Source organism: Hydra vulgaris, chromosome 15, assembly GCF_038396675.1.
Source record: "Hydra vulgaris chromosome 15, alternate assembly HydraT2T_AEP".
NCBI lineage: Eukaryota > Metazoa > Cnidaria > Hydrozoa > Anthoathecata > Hydridae > Hydra > Hydra vulgaris.
In genome coordinates, this window is record NC_088934.1 from 20,292,501 (window position 1) to 20,306,855 (window position 14,355).

Below are 14,355 nucleotides of genomic sequence, written 5' to 3' on the forward strand. Positions count from 1 at the left end.
TTTTCAAACAAACTTCAAACGGAAGAGAAGCGAAAAATGATTTCCAACATGAAATTTCACGGTGAGAACTGGTCTGAAAGGTTGATCAAATTAAAGAACATTGAAAGTCTAGAGAAGAAATCTCTGGACATACTGGTGACATCAGTTTCAGCAAGTGCGTTGCGGTCAATGAAGGTTGATATTGATTTTCTGTTCAACAACGATCCAGCTACCTGGAATGATTCCCCAGAATACCAAGAAGGAAAAAATTTAGTATATTCATTGAAAGTAGTAAATGATGCTGCCGAACGATCTGTGGCTTTAATGTCGATGTTTAATGAATCGATTACAAGGAATGAATCTGAAATGCAGAGGTTAATTCAGGTGGTTGAGGATCACAGAAAGTGAGTGCCAGATGCCAGAAAGTGTACTCTGAAGAGTTATAGTCCTCGCTAGCATTAACATTGCACGAACTATAACATTACGATAATTAAATGTTAATTGCTCATATGTTTTTTTGTTTATAATTCGTATTTTAATCAATGACAAAGAGTCAAAAATCCTAGTGTTTTATTTTGGAAAAATTCTGATATAACAAAAACCGCAGAACTTTAGTCGTATTGCAGTATTTTATTTCATTAATTTCTCTGCTAATAAACCAGTCTAAAGTGGATGTGGATTGTAATTTGTATTCAGAATTTAATATTTAGAGATAATTAAAACTGATCAAATCTGAAAAATCTAATTAACCGGGTTTTAGAAATTTGTGGAACTTTGTTACTTTTTCCATGTTTTTCACATTTTTCGTAAAACTTTATGGTCATTGAGCACCCCCTAAACATTATCTGATTGGAAAGATTTTTTGCACAGTTAATTACTATGTCAAATGGCACAAAATAAACAACTATGCAATCAAATCTGAAAAAAAAATTTTTTTTGGACAGCCCTAATATATATATATATATATATATATATATATATATATATATATATATATATATATATATATATATATATATATATATATATATATATATATATATATATATATATATATATATATATATATATATATATATATATATATATACATACATATATAAAATATATATATATATATATATATATATATATATATATATATATATATATACATACATATATAAATATATATATATATATATATATATATATATATATATATATATATATAATATATATATACATACATATAAATATATATATATATATATATATATATATATATATATATATATATATATATATATATATATATATATATATATATATATATATATATATAAATATAAGTTTTTAAGACCATTTAAACTAATTCAATTTTAAAAACTCACGGTTCTCAGGAAGCACCTCACTAAAAAAAAAAAGCATTAAATTAGCATTTAAAAAAGTAAACTAAAAATAAGACTAAATAATATATTGATAATGATATGATAGCGTTTCTTTTAAAAATCAAGCAAGCTTAAGACAAAATGCAATTAAAGGTAATGATTTTCTCATTTGAATATGGTATATTGATATATATCTGAAAAGATTTACCAAAATATTGTATTAGAGTTGATCTGTAACGAAAAAAGTTTGTAAATATCCAAAAGATTTACAAGGAAAATAAAAATTTGGAAGGCAATTTATTTATTCAAACAACTTTAAACAATAATACGGGCTCAAAATTGGAGGCTAATGGTCTCAGGGGTCAAACTAAAAAAAACATAGTTTTGTGATAAATATAATTTAAATATTCCTTGCATATGAATCTCATAAAATAAAGCACTCATTCAAATAAACATCAATATTTATTGAAGAAACATGTTAAGATAGTAAAAATAAATATTACATATGATAATAGCATTATTAAAAGCGAACTTAACTCAAAACCAGGGTTGAGGTCAAATGCACATTTGTATTTTTACTTGATAATAATTTACTATAGTGTCATATTTTATTTATGTTGTACTTAATTAAGAATTTTTGTTAAACATTTGTATTTGATTGAAATGTATTTGTAATTCCATAACTAGGCTGACTGTTATTTTTTTGAAAGAAACCAAAAGATTTTTTTTTGTTATTGTTATAACAATCTTTTTTATTTTAATCATAAAACAATAAAAAATTTGTTTTTAAGAATTGAATAATTTTATATTTTCTAGAATAAACTGATTTCTATTTGATCAAATGTATTAAACACCAAACTTCGCACAAAACACACATTTTTTTTAGTTTGATCCCTATGATCTTAAGTTGCCAAAATGCGACTTTTTAAAAGTAACATTTTTGTTACAGGACTTGATAAGACAGTATTAGATTTATAAGAAAAACATTAAAAAAACTATAATCAAAAAAATCTGTAAAAGAATTTTTTCATTTTTACAATTGATTGGCTAAAGGGAATTGCTTGTTTTGCAATTGTTAATGATTATCAAAAACAAACTTTGTTTTTGATAATCATTAAAAATTGCAACACAAGCAAATCCCTTTGGACAATCAGTTGTAAAAATATCTTTAGATAACCAATAATGATTGCAAAACAATAATTGTTTTGGGAATTATCGCTCGGAGATTAATTCAGTACAAAGAATTTTCACATGAATGGAATAAAAGCCGTAGCCCTAGGTTTAATATAGTTGAATAGTTACAGCGAATCAAGTTGATTCACTTAAGATTTTAATTGATTGTGCAATGGAGTCTGATAACAACACCCATATACAGAAAAAAAAAGAAAAAAGAAAAGGTAAATAGGAATAGTAAATAAGTCTATTTACCAATGCGAAATAATAAAGAAAGCTCGCATTAATGGAAACCTCTATACAAACTACGCTAGGAAGGATATACCTGAAAGAAAACCTGGCGAAGATTGCAAGTATGTTAATATTTGTTTTTACTGTTACTTATTTAACAGATGCGTAATATTTAACGCCCTAAAGGCTGAGTCTTTTATAAATATGTAAAAATTAAAGTAACGAAATTTGTAGCCATACATACCTTAAAATATATTTTCTACAATACTAGGGTTACTAAGGTTTTCTTGCAATAAAAAGTTGTTTAGGTCTACAAAGTAAACCTACCAAGTATAACCTAAATAAGCTAAACTCTGTATGACCTAACTCAAGCTAGAGTAAACCCTATTATAAAATATATTATACTATTATAGAGTATTATATTATACATAAATATGAGTTTTTAAAACTGAATTATTGATTTTTGTCTCTATTTCTACAAATCCAGAACTAAAGGAAACTTTTTCTTGGTTTTTATGTCTGTTCATTTTAGAAATAACATAAGTTAAATAAAAAGCCCTAAAAAGAATTTTTTTTTTTTCAAAATTTCAATAGAACTTTGCTTTAGTTACTACTAAGTATATTTGGTAATTTTTTGGAAATCATTTTTTATGAAAAATTAAAATGTTTTTTCTTATTTCTCAAAAGTTGCTTTTTTTGACACATAAGTGGGCACTAACAGCATTAAGTTAAGTATTATTAATTAAATACATGTTAACTTTTTAAATTTAATTCAAAACATTTAACTTTTTTTTCCTTCTTTGAATTTTTATTTTTTATAAAAATATAAGTTTATTTAATTATAAATTTTATTATTATTATTATAAACTTGAACTTTAAATTAAATTTAGAAAAAATTTGGCAACCAATAATTACTGAATTACTTGAGTTGTTTATAATTATTAACACTCCCTTTAGATATGCACAAACTTAATTTTCTTTAATCAACTCAAAATCAATAATTTGGAAATATCTTTTTAGATCCTGATGGTTTATACTTATTTGGTACACACAAACTAAAAGTAAAGTATTTACCAATTGATAGGAGATTGATCAGCATCTAGATATAAAAGAAAGCATTATTAAAAAAACTTTATTGTCATTAGGTTTTCTAAAATAAAAATATACTTTGAAAATATACTAATCTAAGTAAATAACCTGTATTTTTATAAACAAAACTACAATGAATATAGAAAAAAAATCTAATCAACATATTTAATTCTTTGTTAAAAACTATGCAATCAAAAAATCTTTTACTTTTCTTTTGAACCCATTTTTAGAAAAGTTATTTTTTTCAATATTCAAAAAAGGTTCTTTTTCTCAGTATTCAAAAAATATCTGGTAACAACTAAATAGCACACTTATTATTAAACATTTGTAATAGTTTCTAATTGGTTTGATCACATTAATAAGATGTTTTTCTTATAATATTGATTATGATGGAAGACTTAAGTTTCACAATTTTTATTAAACTATTTGATAAAAAATAGCTTTTCTTATGGTTAAAATGACATTCATTTTTTCATTGGCTAACTGTTGGCATTCCGTGCCAACCATTAAGTTTCAATTTATATTTCAATAGTAAGTAAGTTTATGGAGTTCATGCTTCAAAAAGATTAAAAGAGTCAGGAGCAGTAAACTACTTGCAAAAAAAAAATTTTTTTTGGCTATACAGGTTCTCTTAAAATATAGTTTTTTTTTTGGCAGTTAAAGTTACTATTACTGTTCAGTAAATCATCTTGTTTCCATAAAATTTACAATTATTTACTTAATAAAGTATACGCATGTAAAACAACATGCTTTACATGCATGCAGGGATTGTTGATAATCATTCATCATTTTTACAATAAGTATTTTGAACTTGATATGTATTTTAGTTCAAAAGTAGAATTTTTAAATAATGAAGTATAAATATTAAAAGGTATTTTGGATTTAAACCTCAATTGATAATTTTTTAATATAATATTTAAAGAAAATGAAACTTACCATTTGGATATTGATCTGTATCAAATGTTCTAAATATAATAAAAAATTTTTTTTTAACAATTCTTATCAAAATAACTACATTTTAAAAATTGCAAGGCATGTTTTGTTATAATCATACAATTTGCTGAACATTCCTAACCAAAAAATATAAAGAACATTCTTGACCACAAAATATGCAGAACATTCTTAACAACAAAATATGCAGAACATTCTTAACCACAAAATATACTGAACATTCTTAACCACAAAATATACTGAACATTCTTAACCACAAAATACACAGAACATTCTTAACCACAAAATAAAACTTTTAAGATTTTGCAAATAAAAGAAATCAAACAAAATAAATCAAACACATTTAATTCTATAATAAAAATAAATGCAAATATAATATATTTGCTGTGTTTTCAATTTACTATCTTATGTGAATGTAAAAAAACAAAACAAAGAACTTAATTGAATGAATACAGAAATCAATACAAACAATACAGAAATTATTATAAATAAATTTATTATATAAAAAAAAATTCTTAATGCAGAAAATTGCAATAAAAATAAATATAGATGCTTATATATAAATTTTAAAAGATGCGCAAATTCTGATAAACTTTATTTGTGCTTTAATGTAAAAACTTAATTGTGCTCAATACAACTTATATACATAAATGCTGATGAATAATAAAATTATTATATATATATACAACCCTCAGAATTAGGGTCGGCATTCAGCCGACCCTAATTCCGAGGGTTGTATATGTACAAAAAACTCAATAACAAAGTATTTAAAATATAAAATTATTTTTAAATACTTGAAAGTGTTTTAAAGCAAACAAAGTTTAAAAAGTATCTTATTAAATATATATCTTTTAGAACAAGCATGACAAATTTCTAACAAACTTACTAAACCGTTGGCAGGAGAAATCCAAGTAAACAATTAACTTCCCCTTGAAGTATATATATTTTATATATACTTCAAGGGGAAGTATATATAAAAAATATATATATATATATATATATATATATATATATATATATATATATATATATATATATATATATATATATATATACATAGGTGTAGAAAGAATTTTTTGGTGTTCGAGATAGGTAACTTCTAGACATGGAGCAAACTCCAAACATTTATATGCTTATACTTATGTCAAATAATGACGGTTTGCAAAAAATTGCGATGATTGGAGGCTGGGTACAAAAATGCCCCAAAATTTTCGCCCCCCCTGCCCCAAACGTGAGAGCATAAAGTTGATGAAGTATTTTTTGTACTATTCTTAACTAGACTTATATTCATCGATAAATTTTAGATTTCATTTTAAAATATTTTAGCGTTCAAAAATTATGACCATATAAAGTTTAAACCCCCCTCAACTTGAGGGGGCTGCAAATTTTATATGGTAATAATTTCTAAACGCTATTAGATAATACTATGAAACTTAAAATTTATCGATGAATATAAGTCTAGTTAAGAATAGTACAAAAAATACTTCATCAACTTGTTGCTCTCCCGGTTGGGGCAGGGGGGGCGAAAATTTTGGGGCTTTTTTGTTCCCAGCTTCCAATCATCGCAATTTTTTGCAAACCGTCATTATTTGACATAAGTATAAACATATAAATGTTTGGAGTTTGCTCCATGTCTAGAAGTTACCTATCTCAAACACCAAAAAATTCTTTCTACGCCTCTGTATATATATATATATATATATATATATATATATATATATATATATATATATATATATATATATATATATATATATATATATATATATATATATATATGTTTACAATAGAACCTTTAACAAAATAAGATGACATAAAAAGTCTTTTTTTTTTAACTTTTGATTCTTCAAAGTATTGTCCTTTTGTCCTTTATCACAGCAGCACATACTCTGTGCATCATTACAATTGAATTCTGCAATGATTCATTTGATATTTGAATCCAGCATGTATGAATACTCAAAGGTGTTTTTGATTAGTTGCATTTTTCTCACTTTTCTCTCCAACTTGTCCCACAACAATTCGATTGGTTTAAATCAAACAACTGAGAAAGCCATTCCATATATTTTAGATCTTCTTGTTGTTTTTTTTACCGTGATATAATTTTGGCAGAATTTAAAAATGTTTTTAGAATTGTTGTCTTGTTGAAAAATAAACCTGTGAACCACAATTCTTCTTCCATACAGAATTGCATGTTATGGAGAATGTTGTGGTATTTTTATTTCTAATGCCCTCAGTTTGCACAAAGTCACCAACTTTGTTTTCAACAAAGTATTTTCAGACCATGACTGACTCTCCACCATACTTGATTGTTAAATTCACACAGTTTTATCATGCGTTCTCCAATTAATCGAAGAACATACTGTCGTCGCTTTCTGAAAATTTCAAAATTTGATTCATCGAAGAACAAAATTTGAGACCCACGTTGTATTGTTCAACATTTATGCATTTTTGCACATCTCAATCTTTTGAATTTATTTAGTTTGTGTAGTAATGAAGACATCGTTTTACGATTGAAACAGATCTTGTTGATTCCTGCATGGAATTAAGTTCATGGCAAATTCAGGAGCATTTAAACTACAGTTTCTTTTACTTTGAACAAAGATAAATGTATCAAAAAATGATGACTCCGATTACAACCAGTTTCGTGCTTTCTTTGCAACACTGTAATGACTGCATTTTAAGAAACATTGATTTTTGAAACAATTTTCTCTATTAAATAACCTTCATTGTGTAATACCATATACAGTAGCTGTAATACAATAACAGCTAGTTTTTTTACATTTAGCTCTGTTTTTTCACCCTTTTTTTTTCAATCAAAACATAAAGTATATAAGTTTCTTCAAATTTCAATTCTTGGACAAAATTATTTAAATTATTTGAATGTGCGTAACAGTTGTTCCATAAACCTTAAATTAATTTAATATTACAGCAAAATATCTCCAATTATTACAGCAAAACATACCCGAATATAACAGCAAAATATACCCTATTTTATATATATACATATATATATATATATATATATATATATATATATATATATATATATATATATATATATATATATATATATATATATATATATATATAAAGTATTCATTATATGTATATATATATATATATATATATATATATATATATATATATATATATATATATATATATATATACAAAGTATTCATTATTGTAATCATGATAAACATATATTCTATGTTCACAAATAGGTGTGTAAATCTCTTTATAATAAAAATGTCATAATAAATTCTTTACACTAATGTTACACTAGAATGGAAGGAGTTTCACTTTTATGCAATAAAGAAAACTTAGTTAAAAAATAAAGCAAGTGAACCCCAACTTGTGATCAGTGGTGTATACATACATGCATACATACATACATACATACATACATACATACATACATACATACATACATACATACATACATGGGATTCTTTTTGTAATTTTCTTTGCGACAGTCCTTGGGCTATTTACTATTGCAAGAAATCAATGTAAAAAGGTGCTGTCTGATGTTAAGCTTCATTATTCTCAGTTCACTTAATCTTAAACCTTATCTCAAAAGTTAGGCTCTAAAGACTTTTGTTAAAATCTTCAACAGCGTCATTAACAAGGGTAGGACTAATATTCCATCTCTCATTTATGAGACTGATCGTATTACCTCTCCCAAGGATAAGGCAGAACTGTGTGCGAGGAACTTTTCTTCAAATTCAACTTTTGAATCTTATGGCCATTCTCTTTCTTCCGTTCCAATTAAACAGGTTCACCCATTGTTAGACATATAAATCCAGCTTCTGTTGCTAAAGCCATATCTCAAACATTCCTGTCAGTCTTACAAAATTGTTCTTCAGAACTTGCTTCAATTCTCTAAAAACTATTTAATATGTGCTTGACTAAGTCTTGTATTCCTACCTGCTGGAAAATGGCATCTGTTGTTCCAATTTTCAATCCCTCCAATTATTGTATGATCAGTCTTCTTTCTGTTATTAGCAAGGTCTTTGATCAACAAACTTCTCACATCACATCTTGAGTCAAATAACTTACTGTCAGACAATTAATATGGTTTTCAATCCTCTCGCTCTACCACTGACTTGTTAATTGCTGTAACTGAAAGATTTTATCGTGCATTATATGGAGAGGCTAGGGGTATTGCTTTTGACATATCTAAAGCTTTTGACAAAGTTTGGGATGCTGGTATTCTTCATAAGCTTGCTTCAGATGGTGTATATGGGAAAGTTTTTGAGATCATCAAATCATTTATTTTTAACTGCTTTATCAAAGTCATCCTCATATCCTATATGGGTTAGTTCTTCTATTGATGCCCTTTCTCTTCTAAACAAGGTCCAAAAATGCATCGCAAATGTAGTTGGACCCCCTCTATCTGCTAAACTTAAGCTTCTTTCCCATCGTTGTAAAGTTTGTTAACAACATTTGATATTCTTATAAATCATTACATCAATATCAAATTGTCAAGTACTATAACTTGTTTGCAATTCTAAATTAGTTTAAAACCAAATTGTCAAGTATTATAAGTTGTTTGCGATTTGCCGCAATAAAAGGCTTATTTAGAAGATTACAGTTTATCATACTTTACAGCAGCCTAATAGACAAAACCTTATTTGATTTAATGAGTCAAGAAGTTTCCAAAAAATTTGACACACCTTTTTTTTGAAAAGAGCCCATGTTGACATTTGGAATGCAATTTGTTATTGACCAAATAATTTATTATGAATTGTCTAACTATTTTTTTCACTAATTGGCACAAAATTGAGCAATATTTAGAATATTTGCTTTAGCTACTCCATCTCTGCTTGCATGCCCTAGATACTCCATCCCTGCTTAGTCAGGGTTCCCACTATTAAAACTGAGGTTAAAATAAGGATTTTAAGGAGATTTAAGGAGATATTTTCCTAATATTTAAGGAGATTTGGTCGCGAACGACAATTTTTTGAAAGAAAAAGTAAGGAGAATTAAGGAGAAAACAATTACATTAAAAACAGAATCTAACTTTTTTTAATAAATGTTTAATATAAACTGAAAAAATATTTTAAAATAATGTATTACTTTACATATATACAAATACAAATATACAGTATCGGACAAAACAAGTGCAACCAAATAATGCTAATTTAGTTTCTTTATATAAAAGTGCTTCATTTTTTCAATATATAGAAATAACTATGTAACTGTTTAGAGACAAAGTTCTTCAAGCTTTATTCATCACAAAGTTCATTATTTGTACACGAAAATTAATAAATTAATCAAAAGTATTAAAAAAAGTTGATTTCCCTCTAGATTCGATCAGGTGATCAATGAAACTTTGTGGAATCGCTGCCCAGGCCTTTTGGATTGGTTTAAACAGTTGATCCTTATTACGAACACCTTCACGATTAATTCTGCAGTTGACGATCTTCCACAGGTTCTCAATAAGGTTGAGATCCGGAGATTGAGGCAGCCAATCCATCACTGATAGGTGGTTGTCTTGAAACCACTGCTTGACTACTTTTGCAGTGTGTTTCGGATCGTTGTCTTGCTGAAAAACCCATTTTATTTGCATATTCCATTCAGCATGAGGTAACATAACATCTTTCAGGTTATTTTTATACATGAAACGGTCCATTATTCCATCGTTTCGATGTATTGGAACCTAGACCGTTAGCAGAAAAACACACTCAGACCATTACATTGCCTCCACCATGCTTCACGGTCTTATGGCAGTAACGTAAATCGAGGCGTTTTCCAGACGTACACGACAAATGCCATCGCTCCCAATGATGTTGAACTTCGATTCATCACTGAACAGGACAGTTCGCCATTTCTGCACATTCCAGTCAATATGAGATGAAGCAAACAGGAGTCTTTTCTTCTGGTTTTTAAGTGAAATCAGCGGTTTCTTTGCAGGGCGTCGAGAAAACAATACGGCTTCAACAGCACGTCGTCTGATTGTTGGGTCCGATACAGGCAGCTTTAATTGCTTTTGTATCTCGACTGATGATATCCAGGGATCCTTCTTGACGGATCTGACGATCATAGAATCCTCTCTAGAAGTGGTGGAACACAATCTTCCACCTTTGTTATCTGCTCCCAACTTCCCTGTAGAACGATATTTGGAACATAGTCTTGATACGGTCATTTTTCACGCGATATTTATCACAAATACTTTTTTGTGACATTCCACTTACGTAATCGCCAATAATTTTCTTTCTTAGTTCCAATCCAAGACTATCAGGAGCCATTTTTGCACTTGAAGTCATAAAAATAATAAAAATAAATAATCACGCTTCTCAAGGCTTACCGTTTTACATTTACCTTGTGATGATACAATAATGCTCTGTGGAACATAACGTTTTGGTTGGATGTGGACTGTTTTGATGTAATAAAACACTTTTTGTATTTCACTTCTTGTATTGATGTTCTTCGATAAAACACTTTGATAAAACTCACTACAATAAACTGTCTTGATAATACTGACTGATTGACTTCCATATACTGACTGAATTACATGTCGATTTACATGTCTCTTATATAGTAAAATGAACCTGTGTGAACCTGTTCTGGAAGATTCTAGATGCTTCTTTTTGATGCTTCTGGAAGCTTCTGGATGCATCTGGATGCTTCTGAATGTTTCTGGATATTTCTGGATGCTACTGGATGCTTCCAGATGCTTCTTCTGGAAACTTCTGGAAGCTTCTGCATGCTTCTGGAAACTTCCGGAAACTTCTGGATACTTTCTTTAATTATTAAAAAACTTCTGCGACGTTGACACGGACCAGACTTAAGAAAATAAAAAAAACCAAAAAAGTTGCACTTATTTTGTCTGCTGCAAAATGGCACTTGTCAACGAAATTCTGCCTGTGTGAGCTGATTTGTTAAGTCATGGCATGCTATGACTCCAGACTCCTTTACTGTTTGCTGTGGTAGTATAGTTTGTTTTGTTTTTAAGACATATAAAATTAGGAACACTTTTTAGCATTGTTCGATGTTGGTTGCAAATGTTTTGTCCATTACTGTATATATAATAGAAATATAGGTTTGGAAACTATCAAAAAACTATATATTTTCTTCTTTATTGATAAGTATAATCTATTCACATTAATAAAATTTCCTAGATGATTAAAAAAAAAAGGAGAAATTAAGGAGAGCAGTCAAATTTTAACTTTGTTTAGGATATTTAAGGTTTTCAAGGAGTGGGAACTCTGTTAGTTTGTATGAACCTAAAATTATCACAAATATTTTATTGTTCATTACCCTGGCTTTATTTACAAATATCTTTAACATACATTTTGATTATTTACTATTATGGTTATTGGTCAATAATTTTATTTAAAAACATAGCTTTCAGTAACAGACTGATGTTGTAGTACCTCATCTGTAACTGCTAACTGTATATATTATAATAATATATACAGTTATCAGATACAGGTAAATAATATACACAGTTAGCAGATAAATAATACTATTCTGTATCTGTTTACTGTATTTATTATTTATCTGTGTCTGCATGCTGGAATGATGAAAACAACTTCAAAATTATCCAGTGTTGTATAATAAGATATAAACACAGAACATTTTAGAAATTTGGAGGTTTACCAAACAATAAAATTCCATACGAAAATTAAATATCTAATTTGTGACTTTGTTGACATATATTTGATCAATTTTATTTTTGAAAATATTATGGACCTGCTTAATATTCTTGAAGGTCTTGAGCAACCTGAAATATAATTTTGAATAATGGGAAAATCTTTAAAAAAAGATTTTCTCATTTAACATGAAACACTTTTTTATTTTTTAGTAGGGACAATATCGAAAATTTTTAAATAATAGTTAAATTACAATAGTTTTAATTGCAATTAACGATGAATTTAAATGAAAACATGAAATAGGTGCTCAGATTTATCTTTGTTGACAAATGTATGGAGGCTTCTCCGATATAACCACAGCTTGGTCAGGAAGCAAGCATGATCGCACTTCATTCCTGACTGGGCATATAATATTTAGTTGCAACAACTTGCTTTTTAGATGTTTTGAGAACATTTCAAAAATGTGCAAAAAAAGCTTAACTTGACTTACAGGGGACAATTACATAAAAAACTTGACTTAAAAAAAAAAAGAATTCTTAACAAAAAAAACTTAACTATAACAAAATAAATTATATTTAGAACTAATAATTTCTAAAGTTCGCTATTTTATAATATTTAAAATTAAGCATAACTATTTAAGACTTACTATTATAAATAGTTTAACTAGAGTCATTTTATTTTGACCCCCCCCCCTCTCCTATGCACATCATTTTACTATAAATTTTTTTGAGTACCCTAACTCATATAAGCCTATTGCAGACCTCCTCTCCCTCATCAGAGGGTATGTAATTTATGGACGATCCCTAAACAAATATTTTTTAGTATTTAAAGAAAAAAAACAATTTAAAAAAATAAGTGTAGTGGGATTCGAACCACCGACATTACATGTATGAAGTAAACGCCTTATCCAAATAAGCTAAACGTCCATATATTTATGAACAAATAAATTTAATTATATAATATAAAAAGTTATACATAAAAGTATACGCATGCATCACTTAGACGTATTCATCAAGGGACATTATATACTTGTAATATTAGGCCGGGTGAATAATAAAAAATAATAGCTATGACTCAGTTATCGGTCAGCTTTACATGAATAAAAATTTCAGCAATTTTGCTTAAGTCTTTATTCACATTAAGCCAAGCAATTACTGAGTAAATTGCTTAACTTTACGTGAAAAGAAAAAAAATAAGTAATTTTTTTTCTTTCTTTTTTGAATTTATTTTAATTTCTTATTTTGTTGGTTTTGCTTTTTTTTTTTTCAAACTTAGTTTTTTCGCAACACTTAATATAATAAAACTTGCAAAAGGTTGTGACCAAGCTGTCTAAAATAAAATACTCACCCATGGACATACAAGACAAAAAAAGTAAATTAACATAACAACATATTTGTCTATTTCAGCTCAGCAATTCCTTTACATGCATGATTTATAGAATGACCTGTATCATGTTACTTATCATAAGTAATGCTGTTTTTCTTAAATCTAAATAAACTTTACTTGCGTACATACCCCAAACAGTGTAACATAGCTAAACTATTACTAATGGTCCGGAAAAAAATTCTTTTATTTTAAAATCAACCAATGAAAAATTTTTATTAGTTGATTTTAAATTTAATGGGCATTTTTCCAGACCATTAGTAACAGTTTAAAAATGCTAAACTGTTTATAAAAGTACGTATACAGTGCTAACCAAAAAGATCTGACCACAAAGGTTTTTAGATAAAAGCGTAATACCACTTCAATTTAATGATAATATGATTGAATCAAACGCAATAAACAACATTCACATAAGTCAATGACACACTTTCGAAGAAACCAACAAGTAGTTCATATCAGAAAAGAGTTTCTAGTACCTCGAATGTCATCCTCCGGCTTTGAGGACAGCTTCTATTCTTTAAGGCATAGAGGCAACAAGAGAGTCACAGTAATCAGGCCTTAGTTTTTGGGACCATGCCTCC

At 27.5% G+C, this 14,355-nt stretch overlaps 1 protein-coding gene across 1 annotated transcript in view; it reads right to left on the reverse strand.

Annotated features, from left to right (window-relative positions):
- The window catches only part of LOC136092303 (uncharacterized), a 67,233-nt gene that overhangs the window by 32,882 nt on the left and 19,996 nt on the right, over positions 1–14,355 (reverse strand). The window contains exons 6-8 of the mRNA XM_065820223.1: positions 4,779–4,807; positions 3,828–3,852; positions 1,353–1,372 (exon numbers count right to left, since the gene is read on the reverse strand). Of these exons, the coding sequence (XP_065676295.1) occupies positions 1,353–1,372; positions 3,828–3,852; positions 4,779–4,807 (74 nt within the window). The remainder of the gene's footprint in view (positions 1–1,352; positions 1,373–3,827; positions 3,853–4,778; positions 4,808–14,355) is intronic.